Source organism: Aaosphaeria arxii (genome assembly GCF_010015735.1).
Source record: "Aaosphaeria arxii CBS 175.79 unplaced genomic scaffold BU24scaffold_13, whole genome shotgun sequence".
Lineage (NCBI taxonomy): Eukaryota > Fungi > Ascomycota > Dothideomycetes > Pleosporales > Aaosphaeria > Aaosphaeria arxii.
The window spans coordinates 389,643-411,907 of NW_022983486.1; the positions used below are offsets into that span (position 1 = coordinate 389,643).

At 50.9% G+C, this 22,265-nt stretch overlaps 6 protein-coding genes across 6 annotated transcripts; 4 read left to right on the forward strand and 2 right to left on the reverse strand.

Moving 5' to 3' along the window:
- Positions 1 to 698: 698 nt before the first annotated feature.
- On the forward strand, positions 699 to 2,758 carry BU24DRAFT_75924 (DUF500-domain-containing protein). Its single transcript, XM_033534606.1, has 4 exons — positions 699 to 955; positions 1,043 to 1,146; positions 1,280 to 2,364; positions 2,415 to 2,758. The coding sequence occupies exons 1-4, from the start codon at positions 913 to 915 to the stop codon at positions 2,434 to 2,436; spliced, it is 1,254 nt and encodes a 417-aa protein (XP_033377839.1). The 5' UTR covers positions 699 to 912; the 3' UTR covers positions 2,437 to 2,758.
- A 572-nt stretch (positions 2,759 to 3,330) lies between these two features.
- On the forward strand, positions 3,331 to 5,166 carry BU24DRAFT_467873 (amidase; the record flags this gene model as incomplete). The annotated part of the gene is made up of 3 exons (XM_033532482.1): positions 3,331 to 3,597; positions 3,654 to 4,962; positions 5,051 to 5,166. 3 exons carry the CDS (start codon positions 3,331 to 3,333, stop codon positions 5,164 to 5,166), a joined length of 1,692 nt encoding a protein of 563 aa, XP_033377840.1.
- Positions 5,167 to 5,190: 24 nt separating this feature from the next.
- Positions 5,191 to 6,860, reverse strand: BU24DRAFT_428395 (N-terminal nucleophile aminohydrolase). Its single transcript, XM_033529472.1, has one exon. It carries the CDS (start codon positions 6,582 to 6,584, stop codon positions 5,316 to 5,318), a length of 1,269 nt encoding a protein of 422 aa, XP_033377841.1. The 5' UTR covers positions 6,585 to 6,860; the 3' UTR covers positions 5,191 to 5,315.
- Positions 6,861 to 7,004: 144 nt separating this feature from the next.
- On the forward strand, positions 7,005 to 9,230 carry BU24DRAFT_428396 (HET-domain-containing protein). The gene has a single exon (XM_033529473.1). The coding sequence runs from the start codon at positions 7,206 to 7,208 to the stop codon at positions 9,189 to 9,191; it is 1,986 nt and encodes a 661-aa protein (XP_033377842.1). The 5' UTR covers positions 7,005 to 7,205; the 3' UTR covers positions 9,192 to 9,230.
- Positions 9,231 to 9,615: 385 nt separating this feature from the next.
- Positions 9,616 to 12,259, forward strand: BU24DRAFT_76108 (uncharacterized protein). Its single transcript, XM_033534609.1, has 5 exons — positions 9,616 to 9,827; positions 9,905 to 9,932; positions 9,989 to 10,948; positions 10,997 to 11,254; positions 11,305 to 12,259. Exons 1-5 carry the CDS (start codon positions 9,733 to 9,735, stop codon positions 12,127 to 12,129), a joined length of 2,166 nt encoding a protein of 721 aa, XP_033377843.1. The 5' UTR covers positions 9,616 to 9,732; the 3' UTR covers positions 12,130 to 12,259.
- Positions 12,260 to 16,984: 4,725 nt separating this feature from the next.
- On the reverse strand, positions 16,985 to 22,018 carry BU24DRAFT_428400 (zf-CHY-domain-containing protein). Its single transcript, XM_033529474.1, has 11 exons — positions 20,967 to 22,018; positions 20,744 to 20,831; positions 20,537 to 20,649; positions 20,370 to 20,417; positions 20,114 to 20,145; positions 19,896 to 20,020; positions 19,744 to 19,797; positions 19,370 to 19,377; positions 19,065 to 19,160; positions 17,562 to 17,594; positions 16,985 to 17,352 (listed from the first exon to the last, which is right to left on the reverse strand). Exons 1-11 carry the CDS (start codon positions 21,988 to 21,990, stop codon positions 17,303 to 17,305), a joined length of 1,671 nt encoding a protein of 556 aa, XP_033377844.1. The 5' UTR covers positions 21,991 to 22,018; the 3' UTR covers positions 16,985 to 17,302.
- Positions 22,019 to 22,265: the final 247 nt, after the last annotated feature.

Genomic DNA, 22,265 nt, shown 5'->3' on the forward strand with positions numbered 1-22,265 from the left:
CAATTCAAACATTTCAGGAATTATCGCATGAGGATTTGGGTCAACTGAGAAGAAAGCATTTAACTAAATGCCATAATGTACAGTAAGCACGATTGGGCTAATCATACGTTGGTAGTGTCCTAGTCTCTAGGCGTAAGGCTCTATGTGAGGCCATAGCAGAGGCACTATGCTTGTACTCGTAAGCAGCCCAACTACGAATAAGTACAGTTCCTACTAGTTATGAGTACAATGGCTATGGCATGGCCGCCCTGACCCGAGAAATAGAAGCTGAAGCCATGTATGACGTGACGTAGTTGACGTAGCGAAGAAAAGTGTCGAACGCGTGGAAAGCTGACAATGGGCGTGCGCATGGAATGGGGCTTGGCCTATCCTTGCGAGTAAAACATTTGTATGATGAATGGTGCCCGAATAATTGTATGGAAACCAATGATAACAGTAATTATTATACAAATGGTACGGGTCTACATGTTCAGCTAGAGTCATAGGATGAAAGTACCAAGAGTTATTGTACAAGACTATAGCTGGGCGCGTTGCTAAGCCACAAGGACAAGCGCGTCATTATCGCCTTCGAAGGGAACCATATCCCTCTATATCCCTCTAGTTACTGTCCTAGAGATAATAGTAACATACTGCACAGTGTACAGTGTGGAGGCTATTACTTGTAGTGCTCGCTCGTAACACCCTACTGGTACTGGTAGCTTGTTTTCCCGCCTCCGCACCGCAGCAACGACAGCAGCGTGACGAGTGACGACCCCTCCCGCCTCTCGCTGGTCATTCAATAATCCCAGGAACATTACCTTAACTTAACTGGACTTGCCCCATACTTCTCTTCTTTTTCTTCCTCACTCTTTCTACCTTCCTCTCTACCATTCCCACTTCCTCCTTCGCGACACTCGTTGCGAATCACCCATCATGCCTTTGGGTCTCAATAACCCCCTGCCCTCTTCCATGGGAAGTACGTTCAACCCTCCCTCGGCTTCTGCCCAAGCCTTACCAGCTTCCTTCCTTGGGCCTCTGTAGATATTTACTAACAACTCCACAGGCGAGTGCAGGAAGACTGGAAAGATTCTAGCATCATTCGTAGACCCTCGACAAGCTTTCGGTCCAGACAAAATCATTCCTCCCTCGGTCCTCGCGAATGCAAAGGTATGTTTTGCGCGCGCCGACTCCACCCGTCCGGAAGTTCCGCTATCTGTCGATGCATAACAGAGCTTCCTCCCCGCAAGCCTTGCGAGCTGACGTCGTTGAAATAAAGAAACTGACTTGAAGAACTCCACAGGGTCTTGCAATCCTCACAGTATTTAAAGCCGGCTTCCTCGGTACCGCACGTTTCGGATCAGGTGTCGTCGTAGCTCGTTTGTCGGACGGATCTTGGTCCGCACCCTCAGCCATCGGAACGGTCGGCGCAGGTTTCGGTGGACAAATCGGTTTCGAGCTCACAGACTTTGTCTTTATTCTCAACGATGCGAATGCAGTCAAGACGTTTGCGCAGGCTGGCTCCCTCACTCTCGGAGGGAATGTGTCGATTGCAGCAGGTCCCGTCGGCCGGAACGCTGAGGCCGCCGGTGCGGCAAGCTTGAAGAGCGTTGCCGGTATATTCAGTTACAGCAAGACCAAGGGTCTGTTCGCAGGTGTCAGTCTCGAGGGCAGCGGTATCATCGAGCGAAGAGACGCAAACGAGAAGCTGTATGGCAGGAGATGGACCGCAAGGGAATTGCTCAGTGGACAGGTCCCCGTACCACCGAGCGCCGACCCACTCATGCGTGTGCTCAATTCGAGAGCATTCGGTAGCGGAGGTGGAGGCGCAGGACAAGATGCTATGTACAACGACATTCCAGTCTATTCAGAAGCGCAGGATGATGTTGTCTGGCAAGGCCGACGAGGCTCGGCGTACGGAGAGGGCGTGCGATCGAACAGGACAGGCTCAATGGGCGCGGCAGATGACGATTATGTTTATCGGGACAGACCTGCGCGTGCTAGCACATGGCAAGACGACGTCTACGACCGCCAACCCTCGTCTGCTGGTATCAACCGCTCATTCTCCACACGCGCCAACCCCGGTGAGACATTCGACCGCATGGAGAACCGTACACGGAGCGGAACGGCAGGATCAGGATTTGGGGACGATTATTCCTACAGCGACAGAGGGAAACCAGGCCGACCCACAGCTCCCAAGCCAGTTTTTGGCGCAAAGAAGGCAAACCTCGGTGCTGACCAGGCGATTGCGAAATTCACATTCGAGCCCGATCAGCCCGGTGATCTAGGTTTCAAGAAAGGCGAGGTCATTACCATCTTGAAGAGGACTGACAACGAGACCGATTGGTGGACCGGAAGTGTAGGAGACCGTGAGGGCATCTTCCCAAGGTACGTTTAACCACATATTTGACTTACATCCTTACTTACTTTATTGCCAGCAACTACGTCGAGACTGTATAGCCTGCCGATATCATTGCAAAACGCTGATTTATTTCAATGCTTCTGATTCCCTTCCTCGCGCTTTCCATTACGGATAGATTGTCTTATATATACACAGCGAGAATTTCATATCCCAACGGCCTTCTCTACGTACCTTTCGCTGGAAAAATTGCACTGCAAGTCTTCCGGGCATAGCATGGCGTCTAGGGATTTTTCGCTTTCTGCTCAACCGGCACGTTACGTCAAATTGGGCACGACATACCTAGGGTAGACGCTGGAAATGGACCTTTCACAATTGCTATCAATGCGATTCTCTTCATGACAGCTTCTGTTTTCATATAAAAATGTGCATTGAAATCATGCCCCGCGCTTCGGCAAGCAATACCGCGAAGCGACTCCTGACGACTTATTTCAATAAACGTAACGTTTCAATCATGCCACTTCCCCACATATCGGGAATGACACCACTCGAGTTGTTTTGTCGACCTGCGTATTCCTTATCACGGACGGAGGCGCATCCTCTAGTGCTTCTGTACCTCTTACGTGCAGTTCTCCCGCCCAGCTCGGGAGGGGCTAAACAGTTACCGAGCTCAAGCTTGCTCCTCGTCTCCTATGACTGTCATCTTCCCCCGCCATTCGCATATATGCATGCACGCCTCTTCAAATGCTTTTGTGTAACGTACTCCAATATTGATACAAACTCGACCTCCAAATCTTACTCCAACAGCTCCAACTCTTTCTCCCTGTGACCTGGCCCGAAGGCTTTTTGCGAGGGTACATAAAGTAGCCTATCCTATTTCGCTCAGATCTGTATACAGCTTAAACGCTAGACACAATCGGATTTATAGTTCACATCCTTCTACAGAATACAACGACATATCAAGTTCGTCCACATACAACAAACAAACACTCACCATGGCTGGGACCTGGCAAGAGCAGGCACAGAAGAAGCGTGAAAGCATACTTGCAGCCATCCCGCAGGAATGGCGCATTGAAGCTCCTCCAAAGGAAAGCCAAGTCGACGTCACCGGATCATTCGTACACCAGTTCTTGAACGAGAGGGAAATTGAGATCACCGAGACGACTGCTAATGAGATTGTGAAAAAGACTACTATCGGCCTATGGAAGGCAGAGGAGGTCATAAGGGCGTTTTGTCATAGAGCTGCATTGGCTCACCAACTGGTATGATTTGTATCCAAGTATGGATGTCTTGATATGTATTGACTGAGCTACAACAGACCAACTGTCTCCATGAGATCTTTTTCGATGCCGCCATTGAAGATGCAAAAGCCCAGGATGAATACTTCGCCAAACATAAGAAACCCATCGGCCCACTCCACGGACTACCCGTCAGTCTGAAAGATCAGTTCCATGTCAAAGGAGTTGAGACCACCATGGGGTATGTCGGCTGGATCGGGACCTTCGAAGGCAAGAAAGGAACCGGCAAAGAGAAGGTCTTCGAGAGTGAGATGGTCCGCGAGCTACGCAACCTGGGCGTCATTCTCTTCTGCAAAACCGCCGTCCCCCACACACTGATGAGCGGCGAAACGACAAACAACATCATCGGATACACTTCCAACCCAAAGAACCGCAACCTCGCGGCTGGTGGCAGCTCCGGCGGAGAAGGAGCACTGATCGGGCTGAGAGGCTCACCCGTGGGCTTCGGCAGCGACATTGGAGGTTCAATTCGCATCCCCGCTGCCTTCAACGGACTCTATGGCATTCGACCCAGCGTCGGCAGACTACCATACGAAGGCGTAGCCAACTCCATGGACGGCCAGAACTCCATCCTCTCCGTCGTAGGCCCCCTCGCCCCCTCCGTCGCCGACCTCCGCCTCCTCACCAAAGCCATCCTCTCCCAAAACCCCTGGCTCCACGACCCTCTCGTCCACGAAATCCCCTGGCGCTACTCCTCCGAGCAAGAAATCCTCGCCCTGACCGGCGCCATCGGCGACGCCTCGCAAGTCGGCAAACTCTCCATCGGCATCCTCCACACCGACGGCGTCGTGAACCCCCTCCCGCCAATCCGCCGCGCCCTCTCCATCGTCGCCACCAAACTGCAACAACTAGGCCACGAAGTCCTCCCCTGGACCCCCACCCCCACCCACTCCTCCCTCCTCGCCACGGGCCTCAAATCCTGGGCCTTCGACGCGGGCGCGGACGTCAAATCCGCCTTCGCGCTCTCCGGCGAGACCCCCGTCGACCAGGTCTCCTTCCTCATGCACTACAAGCACCACTTCTCCGCGTCCGAAATCGCCGCCACGAATGTCGAGATCAGACAGCTGCGGAAACAGTATCTTGAGTACTGGAACGACACTGTGAAGCAGACGTCGACGGGGAGGCCCGTGGACGCGGTTATCGCGCCCGTCGCGCCGTTCCCTGCCGCGAGACCGGGGCTGTATAATTATTATGGGTACTCGGCGTTCGTGAACGTGCTGGATTATACTGCTGTTGCGTTTCCGGTTACGAATGTTGATAAGGCGGTCGATAAAGTCGAGGAAGGTTACAAGCCTATCAGTGACTCTGATAAGGGTACTTATGAGAGCTGTAAGTGTAGATCCATCCCTCGTCTATGTACCCGTCTTTTTACATGCAGTATGAAATTAAAGCTAATCATTTCACGATGGTGGAACAGACGACCCGGATATCTACGACGGCGCGCACGTTTCGCTACAGCTCATCGGCAGGAAATTGCAGGAGGAGAAGATGTTGGCGCTCGCGGAGTACATTGGCAAACTCATCGGAAAATAGTTGTAGTTAAGGAGTCAATTCAATTCACTCGCCCATCCCTATGGAGATGTTTCTATCCATTCATACATACATGTCTTGTCTTATATACCATGCCTACCAATCTAGTATCTTCCATCCCCAGCCATGGACAAACAACTCGTCGATTTCACTCACTCCGGCCCACTTCCCCACCCATCCTCCCTGAAAATCAAGCACCTCTCCCCGCCCTCCTCGTCCGTCCACGCGCGAAACATGCCACCGCAGTTGTAGTCGCAGACGACCTCCCCGCGGCTCCCGACAATCTCGATGCCGATCATGCCGCCGACGCCCTCGTGTACTTTGCCCCATCGGTCGCCGGCCGAGCGCTGGAGCTCGCCGTTCGGGCCGGCCATCCAGGGGAGAGTGGTGCTGAGGGGGAGGGATGCGAAGCGGGATTTTGCGGCGACGGTGCGGGAGGAAGAGAGGCGGAGGAAGGTGTCGCCGTTGCCGGAGGAGGAGAGGGCGAGGGCGTGGCGAACTGGGTGGGCTTTTTGGGGGATGGGATGAGGGTGTGAGGGAGAGGAGGTGGTGATGGGGAGACAGTCGGCTAGGAGGGTGGTGATGTTTCCGCGGGAGAGGTTGTCCAGGGGAGAGGTGGTGGAGGGTTGTTGGTATAGCATCTTGTGTGCACTGGAGGCAGCGTCTTCGTACCACTCTTCAGCCCAGTAGCCAGCTCCCAGCGTGGGAGTGTCGCCGATGCGGCCGGGCACTTTGTTCGTGAGGCCGCCTGTCGACGTCGCGGTGCAGACTGTGCCGAAGCTGTCGAGCACGACGGCGCCGCAGGTCCCGAGGGGGATGTAGTTCTGTCTCTCCCAATCGCTGAGTTCGTCCACCTCCATCGTCTTCGACTTCGACGTTTTCTTCTCCTCCTCTTCCAACCCCCGCTTATGCTCATCCCACTTCTTCTGCGTGAAATAGTACGCCGGATCCACCATCTCCAACCCCCATTCCCGTGCGCGTCGCTCGATGAATTCGCCAGCATACTGGCAGTGGTCCTTCGCCCCGCCGCCGTCCGCCTCCTCCCCACGAACCAGCACCTCTCGCGCCAACTTGATCGGGTTCTTGACATGCGACAGCATCATGCAGCCGACACCCCGCTTGCGGTACCCGTTGGACACCATGATGCTGCATTCGAGTTCGTTGGTTCCGGCGCGCGTGAAGACGGCGCCCTTGCCGGAGTTGTACAAGGGGTCGTCTTCGAGGAGGGAGACGGCATGGGTTGCGACGTCGAGGGCTGTGGCACCGGGTTTGGATAACAGGGCGTTGGCGGAGGAGAGGATCCGGAGGAGGGAGGAGTGGTAGGCGGCGTATTGGGAGGGCGTGATGGTCGAGCGGGTTATGTTGCCTGCACCGCCGTGGATGATGATGCGTGGGGTTATGGGGTGGGATTTGGTGTCCATGGTGTCTTTCTTCGTGGTTTTTATATCTCTTTCTTGGTTTCTTGGTCTCTTTTCCTTTTGGATGGGAGTTTGGTGGACTGGGCTTTTATGTTCAAGGGGATTATTCTACTACTAATTGTTGGAGATAGTGACGCTTTATGTTTCAAGGTGAGGCCTTATTTGTGGTAGTTCAGATTTGAAGCCGATCTCGGTTTGAAATGGAGAGTTTACACTGAGATCCAAGCAAAGGGAAGAAGTCTTTATAAAAGGGACAGAGGGGAAAAGGTAGTTTCGGTGATCATGGAGTTGAGTGAGTTGATGTACATGCATGAGGTCGGGGTATAGATAAGGGCTAGAGCAGATATGGATAAGCGGGATGCAATGTTCCACCTATCTCTTTCTATCTATGCATGCTTATATTGTTTCTTGCAACTCATTCAGCTCTTGTAATAATTGTAATCTTCTTCTGAAATTTTTTGTGCCCCAGCTTGAGTCGTCGTGGAGCTATTCTATCGGTACGATTGTTAGAGCATTACCTGTCTTATCGTTATGTATGGGCCTGCTTTCTACTGCTGCAACAACACACGTCATATACGGTCCTGATCGACGATAGGATCAGCATCTCAACCCCAAATATCCGACATGCGTTTGCTGAGAACCTCGACCATCGAGGTTGAAGAATTCATTGGTCGAGAGATTCCTGAATATGTCATCTTATCTCATACATGGCAAGAAGAGGAATGCACTCTTCAAGACGTTCAATCCGGAGCTGCCAAGGGAAAGAAAGGATACACCAAGATCGTAAAGTGCTGTGAAAAGGCTGCTGAGGATGGCTACTCGTACTGCTGGGTCGATACCTGCTGTATCGATAAAACCAGCTCTGCTGAGCTATCGGAAGCTATCAACTCCATGTACCAGTACTACAAGAATGCACGCATCTGTTACGCGTATCTTGCCGATTTCGACGCTGCGTTTGACTCCTTGTCTGTCATGGAGGACTACAGGGGATTCACGAAAAGCCGTTGGTGGACTCGTGGGTGGACATTACAAGAGTTGATTGCTCCGCCGATCGTGGAATTCTACACCGCCAATTGGGTTGAGATTGGTACGAAGCTTAGCCTCCAGGAGCAGATCACCGAGATTACTGGAATCGACGAGGGTGTGCTGCGAGACGTCGATCCACTGAGACGCAACGTTGCAGTCAGGATGTCGTGGGCAGCACATCGAGTTACTAGCAGGATCGAAGACCGCGCCTATTGCTTGATGGGTATCTTTGGTGTCAACATGCCCCTGCTGTACGGAGAAGGGAATCGAGCTTTCTCACGGCTGCAGGAAGAGATATTGAAAGTGCGGGAAGATTATTCGTTATTTGCATGGTCCCCGGTTCTCTTCTCCAGCCCCATGAATCCCCAAAAGGTTTCGAAAGGTATGTTGGCGGATTCACCGTCTGACTTCGTCGACTCCAGAGACCACTGGACGAATAGAAGCCTTTCGAAATCAGCAAATTCGCAGTGGAGCTTCCGGGATTTATCGAAAAATTGTTCGTCCTTGTTGACGCCGTCGAAGGATCACGAACCACCATATTTAACCAGCAGGGGTCTCCGCATCTCGTTGCCTGTCGTAGAGCGCCAAAACAGACAAGTGAATGCCTGTATCACACTACTGCGTCCGGAGAACCACGAAAAAATGATGTTGTGCATGACACTGCACCGCTTAGGTCCGAAATCAGAGCAATACATCCGACGAATAGGTGCTGATCTTACCTTATCCCCAATAAGCTCCAGTGGGAGTTTCAAGTACAGATCGATCTACGTTATACAACCGCCTGTGCGATCAGACATACCTCGACCGATTTCCTCCCCATCTGGAGCACCTTCTCTACTTCTGGTCAAGATGAAAGTTATACCTGGTGATCATTTGGTGTGCCATTGGTCATCTTGGATTAATATGGAAAGCGTTCTCCGTGCCAGGTTCGGTACCAGTTCCTCAGATTCAAGTCTAGCCGATTCAGCATCGGGCGTGAGCAAGCAAGGAGGAGGCGTCTATAAGCATCGGCTAAACAAGATCGTAGATGCCACTATGCATTTCAATTGTGAGGACATACTGAAGTTTGCGTTCAATAATCCACCAGAACTCTGCTGGTTTTCTGACGCGGACAAGTCGCGGAGCCACTTGACTACTGGTGTCCGCGGTATTCTATGCTTTGGCGAACGCGAGCATCCCCATAGTTCTTTTCTTATCCAGATAGGTCTGTTTGATGATCGTCCACTCTGCAATGTACTTCAGAATTTTCCGAAGCCACCAGAGGGAGAAACCTTGGCACCAACTGAAGAGATGTCATCCAGCCTGATATTAGGTACACTTTCGAGAGATCGAGTTATATTTCATGGCAAAAGATCAGAAGCTGATCATCCCGACTTGCCAGATATCGAGACGACAGTCAGTATCAGGCGCATGGCAACATCTAGCGAGGGAATTCAGAGATTCATGCTGTCAATTACCCAAAAAAGTGTACCCTTTCAACCTGCTTCCCAGCGAAGAGTCCCCACTATAGGGAGTGTTGATAGCTGGGAGGATCTAACATCTGGAACTACCAGTGCGTTAGACAGTATGTTTCTGGGTAGATAGACTTTAGTCAGGAACACAATGTAAAGTGCACCAGTTACGGCATCTCGTAATACGATTCCGGTCTTCGGAACCCCAACAATTGGTCGGAACAGGTGTTCAGTGTTCAATGTTGCTTGCAGCACATCATATACACGTGGTTTGGTGATGATAATCGCTGAACTAAATGGCCAATACTACTGAATTCCTTCTTGAAGATATGAACAATTATACATGACTTCGCGATCTTTACTTCTGTAGCTATGATATCAAGGGATCGTACGATACCGAGGACTGGTTTGGCGGGAAATTCCGGTACTCTGGATCCCATCAATTGGGATGCAGATAGGTTATTATGTTCTCTGGTAATCGGTTGAGGATATAATAAGAAATCCTTTTAAGCTACCCCTCATCCTCATGTTGTGCAACAGAAAGTGTCGCTGCTGCCGAAACGTGTGAGGCTTGCAGCCGTCGGACTTTATCGTTGTGGCCCAAGCTTCTCTTCCTCTGCGGCTTTCCGATCAACCTCAACCGCATTCCCGACTTCCATCCATCCCCCCAAGCCATGGACGAGTTGTCGCACGCTCTTCGTCCTGAAGACGACGCGCCGGACTCTCCGAAGCGCAAGAAAAAGCGGACCAAGTATACCTCAAAAGCTTGGTGAGTCTTCCCTCGACGTGGACGATGTGCCGTATGCCCTTTCCGATAATTCCGCATTGCTAACCGCTAATCTTCAGCGTGACTTGCCGGCGCTCAAAACTCAAGGTATGTTAGTCCCAGGGCCCCCAAAATGCAGCAATCATTGCTAATACTTGATACAGTGCTCTGGCGAGAGTCCGTGCCAGCGCTGCCTCGATAACGGTCGAACATGTCACTACGATGAACAGCCTATAGCTTCCAACGGCACCGGCGTGATGCGAAGCATACCACGACAGGATGTAGTGGAAAGGGAAAGACGTGGGAGCGATTCCAGCGTCTTGGGGATTGCTGAGGTGCTGCAGAACCTCAGTCGGCCAACACTTGCACAGCCATTAAATACAGCCAACAGCCCTGCGCTTTCACGAAGAAATCTGGTACCACATAACGAAGGAAGCGCTATAGAGCGAAGAGCTAGCGATGCGAGTTTACTTGGGCTATCTATGGAAGCGCGCATGGCTAGAATTGAAGGCATGATGGAAGCTTTGATCCAAGATCGAAGTGTGATGTTGTCCCCTCGAGGAAGCATGGAGCGAGAAGATACTGCTAGTGATAGTCTACGGGGTGATGCTACATTCGATATACGTATGGAGACATTCGGGGCGATTTCCAACACAGCTAGACAAAAACTGAAATTGTCGAACGACTCGCCCGAACTTCAAGTACGCCAACCTGTACCTGCAACAAGCCCACCTCAGCAGGAAGGTCGATCTACCATCCGGACTGGAACGAAGGACCGGACGTTTCCAACCCTCACCGACTACCAACGCTATATTGATTTTTTCTTTTCCAGCGTTAACCCATATCTTCCCTGCATCAATGAGGCCGAGTTCCGTGCGCATAGCGAGCAAATGCTATCCTCGGTGGACATCCCGGAAAGGAGCATGTGTCTTTTGGCCCTCAACTATGTCATCTTTGCTTGCGTAGATATCCTGCTTCAAATGCTGGATACTGGTAGCAATGTTCCAGGTGGAGACAGCAATACTGCCGGTTGGCATTGGTTTCAGATTGCTGAAGAAGTCCTGGGAAACCGCCCGAAGACAGGACGGGGGAGAATGGTTTTAGTACAGGTCCTCACTTGGGAGGTTCGTACTGTTTGATCGCTGTTCTGATAATTCGCTAATGCTGTACAGGCATTCTATCTCATGCATAACGATATGCCGAATGCTGCTTACAATGTCGTAGGGCTGGCGTGTAGGCTTTGCTATCAGTACGACCTACACCAACAACCATTCTGGAGCGGATACACGCCATTCGAGATTCACATGTGTCAACGTATTTTCTGGTGTCTGTATTTTAGCGACCGCCGAATTGCATTAAGCTGTGGGCAGCCGTACTGCTTACGCGACTCTGATATTGAGGTTGACCAACCGCCATATATTGCTGATAGAGTAAGTTCTCTCATTGTAACTGAAAGACCCTGGTCTAACTTCCGCTAAAGGACCTCTTCCCTGATCGACCTTTACCAAACATAGACCCATCGCGATCGGCCAATATGTATCTGAGATTGATGATCGCCTGGGGTAGATTCGCAGGCGAAGTGTACGACCTGGCTTTTGTTGCAGTAGCCGCCAAACACGGGCTTGATGGGGAGAAGGCCGCTCAACTTGAAAGCCGTATAACCGATTTCACAAGATATACCTTGGCAGCAATGCCCCTGATACCACCCAATCAGGCTCCCGAACCTAGACATTTACGACAGCACATCCTATCTCACACACGCTTCAACAACCTCCGACTGTTTCTCAGGCGGACAACCATGCTCTCTCTTAACTACGACGGGAAAACTGGTGTCACGTACGGCGATATCGCTTTAGACACCATTCAGCGGTTTAAACCCCATGCCCGCGAAGCAAAAATACCCAGTCCACTCCGTTTCCACATGGCCACCACACTCTCACATTCCCTTCTCATCCTTGCGAGTTTAATTCTTCGCGATCTTTCTTCCATAGGCATACAGGATCGCAAGGACTTGTACACGGTGGGTTACCTGGACGCCAAAAACATCCTGCAGGAGATCGCTGCCCACAACCAAGTTGCCCGCCGTATCGTAGACGACTTCCGAAGCCTGTTTCGTAGCGTGTCAACGGCTTTAAACAACAGGGAAATTGGTACCCCCAATTGGGCTAATGATCACTTCAACCCAAGTGACTTTCCCGTGCGGTCAAGACTGGGCCATCTGCGCGAGAAGTCTCTACCATCCGATTCGTGGGATGCCGAATTTCAGCAGTCTCCTGAAGCTGCTTCTGGCATCATCTGGACTTGAGGGTGCAAAATTTCTGCTTTCTATCTTCACGGATTTGTTTCCCCGTGGATCTGTATATATTTCGCACTTTGGTGCTGTATTACGTTTACGTGTATTTTCAAGTTGTCATCATGATACCATACCATCTAGTAGTACCTTTCAGATATTTCAAGGTTAATCAGAGCGCGTTTCCCGAATCCATGAACGAGTATGTGTTATCTGAGCCGTCGTATCATTGTTGGGCGGAAATTGATAGAATCTAGGATCTAAGTACTTAGCACTTATGACCGTTGCCAACTCAGATTCACCCACTTTACATCAAGCCGTTGGGATTGCTGCATGGGGGAGTGGATAGCATAATGCGAGAGTATATGCACCAAGAGATCTGAAATCAAGTCAGCAAAGGAAAAACAATGCAAGCTTGGCTACTCGATAATGTATAAGTTATGCACTTATGACAGAGCGAGATATCAGGAGCAACAGTGACATGAATTGAGATCTTGCTTTCATGTAGAACATGTTTACGTGACTAAGCAAAGAAAGTAGGCTTTATTTTTTTTGTCATGCAAAGCTTCAGATCGCTTTCTCACACTCGAATGTCAAGAGTTGAGGAACGATCTGATACGATTCCATTGGGCATATCTTTAGGTAGCATGATGTTATTTCCAAAACGGGTTCGCTATATACGCTTCTCTTACTCATTACCATACCCAGCATCTCTGCTCAGGGATCATTCACCTCGTACTCATACTAAATCATTTGCCCATACACTTGCAGTGACTAAAGTTGCCTTACTCTGCAGTTCTTAGTCTACTAATTCATATGCACATCATCATCCCTCGCCTCGAGCACAAGACAGCAATGCAAAATGATCAACATATCTATTACCTTGATCGCTCGAGACTGAAAAGGATGGGGGTACGAGTGCATTGGATAGCTATATCTCCACTTACACCAAAGACCCTGATTTTTCCCTACTCCACAAGGCGGGCAGATCCTTGCTAAATCTCGAATAACGGCGTACTTACAATTAAAATACCGTGTCCCCACAATCTACGTAACTTACCTTCCAGAGAAAACCGGATTTCGCGGTGGGGTACGGGCCCTCTATTTCGAAAAGAACTCGGGGACTATAAAATGCATAGTGGAGCAAAAAGGCAGATGACCCAAACGACGCATCTCAATTGAAAGCAAATGAAGGGATTGACACGGTGAGATGGATACGAGGACCCTTGAAATCTACAGATCTGATTTCTCCACATTCACTATATCTTCCCCCACGCGGAAAGATGAGTGTAATGGCGACTTACAATTTCGTTGTATGCAATCGGCATGGGAAACGGATGGCAGGGCTACTGTACCGCAGTACAGTGCTTACTTTACATGTACCAATGCGAGTCTCGGTGTTAGTCCCTGCGTATGTACACCCATGTGCCCTTCTACCGACACCAAGCACCCCAGTCTGTATTTTATATTACACTGCACTGCAGTGTGCCATGCATCGACAACATGCGCTAAGCTACGATGCAGAGCAATGTATTCATTCTGTAACATGAAAAGCAGGGCAGATCTTTACCGAGAGGCGGTGAAGCCCTACATATGATACAATTTTTACAAATCACATGCCTATACTCGCCTCGCCTACGATGGCAGCAGTCACTGTGACAGACCCTGGACGATTCTGGAGACATGCAGATACACTACTTCCATCGTGTGTCGGAGGTCGCCTCAGTACATGTCCTCGTACACTTGCTTTCCTTGAATGTGCCCCGGAGAAACGGGACGGGGCGCGCTGCAACGCATACCAAGCTTCCGAGTATACTTTTACAAGCGATATACCAGATACAGGTATGTATCCATACTCATGCCAAACCGTTTCCACTGTCCTCACGGGCTCCGGCGGATTTGGAAAATTACCCGTTGGAAACGAAACGCCTTGGGCGACCTCGAGGTCTGTATTTTACCGGTGGATGGGATTTTTCTTTTCACTTGAGCTGCTAAGTGGGCACGCGTGGGGTTGCTCGGAAGCTATCGTGGTTCATGTGGGTTGGTGAGCAAAATATGCTAATCGTCAATGCCATGCTTTTTCCTTCTTTATAAATGACAAATTTGATTTCGGGATTTAATTACAGAGACAGATTTATCAAGAAGAGCCAATAAGAATTACATAGAGATAAACAATTAAATTCAAGAGTATCCAAAAACCTGTACCTCCTGCAGCTTTCCCTGCGTAATTATATCATCGACGAAAGAGGACATGCCGAGAGAGATATCAAAGCCCGCTCGGACCGACTTAGAGAAAACGGGAATTTCGATCATCACCAACATCCAACAACGCACATCATACCCGCCGACATACAATACATGCACATGTGAATCAACAAAGTAAGAAGGTATCCACAAGCAAACCCTGCTCGCTCGTCTCACGAACCTCAACTTGAACCTCACTATCAAACTCGGCCGCGGGCGGAAAATCTCTTTGTATGAATTACAGCAGCAACAGGCAATAGCGGTGTAACTCCACTCCACCCGAGCACCCTACCCACTTTGCTCAAGATCCACCCCGACGCAAATGCAAGCAAGAAAGTAAAGAAAAAGAAGGAGAGCAAGAAACAAGCCTGGATCCCTGGACCCTGAAATCCTTAAGTTATTACTCTTGCACACTAATCCCCCGAGAACGGCTGGGGTGAGGACCGACGAGAGAGCCAGAACAAGTCGTCGGATTGACGGTCAGGTGAGCCGCCATGGATACGCCACAGGCCTCTGTGACAATGCCTCACGACGTTTTCCCCAACCCGGTAAACGAAGCGCAACAGAGTCGAAGCGAATTTTCGACTTGGAGAGCAAGAGGAAAGATATCCTGGCGGATATTCCTCGGGTCAGCCGACGCTGTTAGAACTCCCTAACCGGGAAAATTTAGGAGCTCCTCCCCTCCTGCTCCTCCTCGTATTTTTCCTCCATCGGGAAATCGCAGGGAAATAGAAAAAGAAACGAAATTCGAAAGCACGTGCAAATACAGAAAACGAAAATAATAACCACCGGAACTTGATACCGTAGAGCGTTGAGAGGTCCAGGCCAAGGGAAAGCTTAAGCGCTTTGTCTGGCAGAGTCCGCCAAATGTCCATCGTATTGTCAGCATAACGAACAAATCAAATGAATGAACGAACGACATTTGCATAAACATTTATTCTTTCTTCGTCTCGTGAACAATTGACCTTCGGAATTCATTTCCAGAAAAGACACGTGATAGGCAAATAAACTCCCAACTTACTCCAACGACTCCAACAAAGAACTCCACATCCCGGCCAACATTCAGTAGAAAATCATCGTTGATCATAGCATATCCCCCGGGACATCCCCCGGCCCCCGATACGTGCGTGAATCAGTTCACACGAGAGATTCCATCTTCAACTTTCCTTTCCAAGAAACACTCAAACCAAGAAACAAAATTAATGCCTCAAAGGAATCCATCCCATCAACCACCAACAACCTTCCAAACTTCCATCCGAGATCCGTCCCCTGTCCCTCCACTGACCGCTTTTACTTGTAACATTCAATCAACGCTCTTCTCGGAGTCTTTCCTCGTCTCGTCAAATATTCCTACCTATAATTCTGTACTATACTTTGATTACGTGGAAACCTCTTCACAATGCCCACCGGAGCACCCGGCCTCTCCCGACAGACTCCATAGTTAACAACCCACAGACACCGGCCGGTCCGGCGAAAGAAAAAAAATACCCACCACCACGCAGGCGTCCGAAACGGCCGACTGTGAAAAATACGTCTCCAGCCCGGAGACACTAATCGTATAACAGACTCTTCATGTAACAAATCCCCTCCTCTTCTTAACAAATAAATTACCCTCCCAGCGCCGGCCTCCCATCCGCCGCCGCAGTGCTAAACCCCTCCCCTCCTAGTCTCCAGCCGGTCGATTTCTCGGTCTTCGCCCACTCAGCTCTCGACATACCCTCCCTAACCCTCCATAGTCCACCTTCCCAGCATGGAAGCTCCCTGCTGCCCTGTATTGTATTATATCTTCCACCGGCGCCCACCGGCGCTGGTCCGCTCGCACGCTTGCGATCGGGGAAGGTTAGGCACGGCCAAAACGCACGTGGAGCCCACGTTCCCAGACCCGCGCTAGAAACGCACTAAGATCTTACATGGAAAGGTTTTTCCACTTTGTTGCGATGGAACGGTGGTTCATTGCGCGGGTGTGTGCGCATGTGACGCTTTGAGTACCAGACAGTGGCAGACACCAGGACTAGTTGATGGTACAGTATACGCAGCAGTGGCGGTGGCGAGGAGGGAAGGCATGGGAGCCACGAGGTCGTCGTTGGGGATGGGGAGGGCGAGGTGAGGGCTAGGGGTGGGCTAATTGGGACGGACTGGTGGTTGTTCGGGAGATATTCTAGAAAACTTCGATTTGCCTCCCCTAGTGTTCACTGTGCCTCACATGTGTGAGAATAGGGAGGGCGGTAGGATGTTCGGGGCCGGGAATGCCATACTGTACATGTTACGTTCTAGCGGCGTGGGTGGTGTTCGGTGGTGGGTCGTTGTGGTCTTGACAAGACGTGCATGCATGGATAGAGTAGAGTGGGATTCAATACAGATCATATGCCGATGCTACGTTGTCTCTTGAGCATGTCGTTGAATTTTTCTTGTTGAGGTACTCAGGTGGAGCTTCACGTATGGTACCTAGACAAGCATTGATACTTTCAAGTTTTTTATCCAGGTGAGGCGGCCGGGATATACCGTGCATGGATGTTTCTTTCTTGACGCCGGACAGAGAGTTGATGAGTTGATTGATACATTGAGGGAGGAACGTTGATGGTTTGATATGTAGTTGATTGGACGGATTGGTCGAGGAAAGGATGGATTGATAGAGATGTATCGTGTGGTTGATATGCTATAACTACAATCATGACCATAAGCAATCAGACATCAACTGCAGAAGCTCTTGCAACGTATTGCACTGTATCAATGTGACTGCTTCTGATATCGTTATGGTCCGATCTTCATAATGATCATGGATTTCTTTCACGCCCTCCGCTTCCATTATCTGCCTGTCTGTACGTCTGTACACTTACCATCAAGTATTGTACTTGTGGAGCAGACACAGATACAGGCGTACGTCATCGTATAGTTGTGTCGACTCGCATGCACATCATGAAAGATGGCGTTCATACCGAAGATGTTATGACTTATTGGCACTGCTGCCGCCTATGCGTTTGTACTTCCTTGGATCTAAAACCAGTCGTTAGTAACTGTTGGTTCATCGCGTGTGGTTTCGGTTCGGTTCGTGAAATGCATATCCTCGACTACAATCTTCATAACATACTCGCACGTATGTTGAAGATGTTCAGGCATGTAATGTGCTATGCAACATGCAACCCAGCATCTGATATCACATGACTGGATGCATGGTGTAGTGCAGTGTGGGGATCGAAACGTACCTTTCCTCGACATCTTAGTCCGATCGCGCGTACCTGCATACAGATGAAAAGTCACCATGTCAGCTGAACAATCCCCATGATCTTCATAGTCATCGCCATCGTCGTCATCGTCATCGTGCATAATAAAAAACAAGTCCAAAACAGACGAATGAACAAAAACGAAAGTAAGAAAACAGGAATGCAGAATCGCGTCCCTTAATCCCCCATAGTCGTTGATATTGGGGAAGGGAAGTCTGAATGTTGGAGTTAGAGTCGCAGGTGTGGAGGGGCGGACACGCCGCGATATCCGGATCCACACCCGTTCATGCTTCTTCGAGGATGGTTCTCTCCACCCCATTACAACGGGACCTTCATTTTTATCGTGGGGAAAAGCGATTTGTTTGCAACGCAATGATTCCGAGAACCCTCATGGTACTTGGTATTGTAATGCGCGATGTCGTACATCTTGGTGATCATCATCGTCGTTCTTCCGTCCGTTCCAGTAGGCAACTCATTAGCCCTGACATTTTCGTCGTTCAAGGCTGTTGATCATCGTGAGTCCATCACGAGATGAGAAGAGATCTCCAGGAGCCAGATGTACCGCCGTCGCTGTAGTCGAGGTGCGGGTAGCCTCCACTGTGCAGCAGGTGACCTTGAAAACGACGTCATACATCCCTTCCCTACAGCCCACACGACAACGTGGGACCGTTATTCTCGTTTGTGGCGGAATTCGAGTCCCGTAGCCACACACACATGCCGGTAGATCCAGACAACGTCGCTTGGAATCTTGCTTTTCCACCCTTATGACCCAGCTTGGGTATGTCGTCGTCCCTTGCCTTGATATGTCGCAGAGAGCATGTGAGATGGGTGAATCGCAAACCATGACACTAACGCTTAACCCCGTAGGAAGCTACCATCGGCATTGCGCCAACATAACTGGCCGATCGTCCCTCCGGTCCTCTGGTACCAACATCGTCACCGCCATCGGATGTGGGCGACGGTTGTCGAGCAAACCGCGGGGTTGGGCCAATTTGGGACATGGGGTTCAAGGAATCTTGGGACACTTCCCCGGGTAGGGTAGATTAGTGCCAACATCGCCATCTCCCCATCCAATCGCCAGGTGAATGTCGGTCCGAAGCCGATGGGTGCGTAGGAGCGCCGGATTGGGGTATTTGTCCTTGGAGGCTATTATTGCATGTGACTGGCATTGCCCATGCGCATGCCTGTTTCGCCCACGTGAAAGACAGAAGACGGTCCGAAAGTTCAAGTCCCGGCGTCCAGGCCGAGTTTATGCCAGCTGAGAATGGAGGCGCGCGCATGGTTTACCCCCGACGCACACGAGTGTTTAACTTTCGAGACGAGGGGGGAAGCAGGGACGTGATGAAGCAAAGTCGGCCCGGCTCTCTTCCATCCTGGGTATGGCTATGCGGTGGCGGGCGTAGGCATAATTGCATTCGAACAAGAAAATGAAATGCACAAAAACAGAGAATAGAGAGAAAGAGAGAGTAGAGAAAATACACGTACCAGTACCGCCCTCCCAGAACCCTTTGCCGGGTTTCATCGTTAGCCATGCGTGGCATATGCCGCAATCATTGGGCCGGTAGTTCTGTTCTCTCGAACCTATGTCGAAAGTTAAAAAAGGAAGAATGGAAGAGGAGGTTTCACATGTCAGTCCAGCAATAACTCTTTCGAGTATTCGTCGTTGCCGTCGTTGTTGTTATTGTGTTGTCCTTTCGAAACAAACAACTGCCGTCCGGTCTAGGCCGGGACGACAAACGACCACTGGGAGGTGGAGGAGGGAGAGCGGGAGCGTTGGACTCCAAACTTACAGAAACCACTAAAGCGTCAAGAAACAAACAAGTGTCAGCAAGAAGCCCAAAAGCCCAAAATAAAAGCCCCGAAGATCGTTCCGCGCGTCAAACGCAGAGAGGCAGACAAAGAAAGACAAGATATTGGGAGGCGTTGTTCGCTGCAACAGGGGTTTTGCTAGATATGCGAGGCGAGGGTTTGCGGGGGTGGGTGGTGCAATGGTTGTTTGCGGGGAACTGCATGCGCTCGCCTACCCTACGCCTCCAAACGCGGGGGGTGTGACACCTGACGATGCAGCCTCCAACGGCGGCATGCAAGCCGCATCGCGCGAACGTAACACAAACAACACAAAAAGAGGGGAGAAAAAAAAAGAAAAGAAGACAGGTCGACGTACCATATCATACGATTCGCATGCTCGATAGCATGGTCCGCAGTTTGATCGTGACACCTACACATTCCCACATATTAACATCAAGTTCAATCACCATCAAACGCCGACGCGTTGCGCGTTTGTACGAGTAGCATAGGGAAAGGGAAGAACCCTACCTATCGCAAGGGAACACCTTGCTACAGCACGAGAATCTAAACCAGCGATAGCTCTTCCTGTAGTGCGTGCAGCGGCCGCGATTGGGCAATTCCTGTCCGGCGACGATGCCCAGGTTTTCCGCGCGCTGTTTCCGATTGTAAGTTCTGTGACATGTATGCATGCATGTATGTACTCCACAGAATACATACAATACAATACAAAGGACAGGAAGACATACCTTCTTCCGCACCGGCGCGTGGCTTGCGCGTTCTGAATCGAAGCAAACGGTCAGTCAGTAAACGGTGAACCCCAGCGCACGAATTGACATGTCTTCTCGTTTCCACATCCCCTATTCGAACTCCCTAATCCGGGGTGCAATTCGCACGTCTCTGCATCGGCGACGACTCCGAATCACACTCCTCTCATGACCAATCGTCACGCACTCAAAAGGGAAAAGACAACGTTGGGAAAACCGTAGCTTTGCTCTAACTCACCTGTCCTAGCGCTCACCCTAAGGAACTTAATCTCCGGTAGACCAAAAGCTGCGAAGTGAACGGTCAGCCTAATCACTTAGATCCTAAGCTGGGGTAGGAGAGGAAATAAAAACGTGGCAGCCACACCAACGGCATGTATCATTGGAGGGGGGAAGGACTAAACGTACTCATCTTCCGATGGCACTCCCGACAGAACGCCATTGACGTATCGCCACGGACGGCCGTGACTCCGTTTCGAGGATGCATCGTCGAGCACTCTGCACATGTCGGTATGAACGAACTGTTTTTTGCCGACACATGATATTGTCAGTCAATGGATCAGTTGACTCTTTGTTTCAAACGTCGACTTTGAGAGAGGGAATGAGTGGACGTACCTCGGCAGCATGTCGACGACGGTGCATCCGTCAAGGTCGAGATATCCAGCACGTGTGGAGTTGGCGTGCAGGAACTCTGCTCGGTAGCCTGTGATTGTACACATGTCGGATCAGTATCATAGTCGTCTCTATCACGTGCGGATTTTCTATCACAACGACCCCAATGTGGAATCGCAACCGTGATATCAAAAACGAACACATGCAAACAAAAGAAACAACATACCCAAAACAAACGGCGAAGCACACTTCTTGCACGAGTCCCTGCGCGTGTGATCCTCCCCCTCGACGCTATTGTTCCTGAGCCCGCCGACGTCCTTGACGTCCTTGCAGCGATCGCACTTGACCGTCAGGTTGAGCACACCGATCTCGAGGAGCTCGACGCCGTGGAGTTCGAGGTGCGGGAAGGACATTAGTATGCCCTTCTCCACGCTGGTGGTACCTGCTTGCGGCGCTGAGGCGGTTTCTGAGGAGTGAGGGTCATTTGCTTCGTCTGACGAGGCTTCGTCGCTGGAAGAGGAAGATTCAGACTCAGACTCGTCGTTTTCTCCAGGCGTGCGCCATTCCGGCGGTCGCGGTATCGTGACGACGTGTGGTCTATCCAGACTGTCTCCAGGGACCTGTGTACTCTGCTTCGTTTCGACTTGCGGTTTCTCCTCCACTATCTTCGCTACCTGTGATGTTGCCGCAGGCGTAGTCGTAGGCTTCACTTCCACCTTACTCGCCTTCGCCATGACGTGCATATTCTGCGCCAGATAATTCAACTGGCCCAGCAGTGACGAACTCGCCTCCTTCTGTCCCCCAGCTGCCCTCTCCGCAAAACCCCTCTCAACATTCCCAACGCCCTCCCCACTGACCCCCACAAGCTTCACCCGACAAGGCTGGAGGTCGTACAGCTCCGGCACAATCAACCGCACCGTCTTCACAGCCTGGAGTTCAAGCGGCAGCGCGGCTTTTTTGGCTGGCTGGATCGGCACCACGAACTCGATCCCATCGCGGGACTTCGAGAATTGAGGGAGTCGACCGAGCCGCGTTTCGAGCTGGCGGACCTCTGCGTCTCTTGTCGCTTTCGCTCGAGCTTTGGCTTCTGGGGAGTGTGTGACGGGTACGGGGACGACAATGTTGCTCCTTACGCTTTGCTGCTGCTGCTGCTTCGGCGGCGGTGCTGGCACCGGCACAGAAACTTCCTCCTTCTTCTCCACAGCATGTCTAACAATCTTAACCGTCTCCGCCTTCTCCCCCGTCAGCATCCCCTCCAACCCCCTATCCAACTCATTCAACCCCTTCAGCAACGTGCCCCTCCCCTCCGCCAGCCCAAGGCGCCGCACAATCCCATCCCACCCCCTCTCAACGTTGATCTGATAACCCCTTGGCATATCCCCGTTCGTCACCCGCAGCGTCGGCAGGGACTCGCTACCACCACCAGGGTAGGTGAGCGGGACGCGGAGAACGCAGTCCAGGGTCTCCATGTCGAAGGGGAAGTCTGGGTCTGAGGGGCGGAGGGGGAAGGTGAGTACTGTCGCTG

What these genes read in the sequence shown, in the direction of transcription:
- BU24DRAFT_75924 (XM_033534606.1), top strand. Translation starts at nt 913, where the DNA reads ATGCCTTTGGGTCTCAATAACCCCCTGCCCTCTTCCATGGGAA. An exon ending in CCTGCCCTCTTCCATGGGAA is followed by an intron (nt 956 to 1,042) that starts GTACGTTCAACC and finishes ACAACTCCACAG; the next exon opens with GCGAGTGCAGGAAGACTGGA. An exon ending in CGGTCCTCGCGAATGCAAAG is followed by an intron (nt 1,147 to 1,279) that starts GTATGTTTTGCG and finishes AGAACTCCACAG; the next exon opens with GGTCTTGCAATCCTCACAGT.
- BU24DRAFT_428395 (XM_033529472.1), bottom strand. Translation starts at nt 6,584, where the DNA reads ATGGACACCAAATCCCACCCCATAACCCCACGCATCATCATCCACGGC.
- BU24DRAFT_76108 (XM_033534609.1), top strand. Translation starts at nt 9,733, where the DNA reads ATGGACGAGTTGTCGCACGCTCTTCGTCCTGAAGACGACGCGCCGGAC. An exon ending in AAGTATACCTCAAAAGCTTG is followed by an intron (nt 9,828 to 9,904) that starts GTGAGTCTTCCC and finishes GCTAATCTTCAG; the next exon opens with CGTGACTTGCCGGCGCTCAA. An exon ending in TACAGGTCCTCACTTGGGAG is followed by an intron (nt 10,949 to 10,996) that starts GTTCGTACTGTT and finishes AATGCTGTACAG; the next exon opens with GCATTCTATCTCATGCATAA.
- BU24DRAFT_428396 (XM_033529473.1), top strand. Translation starts at nt 7,206, where the DNA reads ATGCGTTTGCTGAGAACCTCGACCATCGAGGTTGAAGAATTCATTGGT.
- BU24DRAFT_428400 (XM_033529474.1), bottom strand. Translation starts at nt 21,990, where the DNA reads ATGCTGACGGGGGAGAAGGCGGAGACGGTTAAGATTGTTAGACATGCT. An exon ending in TAGGGTGAGCGCTAGGACAG is followed by an intron (nt 20,146 to 20,369) that starts GTGAGTTAGAGC and finishes GCTTCGATTCAG; the next exon opens with AACGCGCAAGCCACGCGCCG. An exon ending in AAGGTGTTCCCTTGCGATAG is followed by an intron (nt 19,798 to 19,895) that starts GTAGGGTTCTTC and finishes GGGAATGTGTAG; the next exon opens with GTGTCACGATCAAACTGCGG.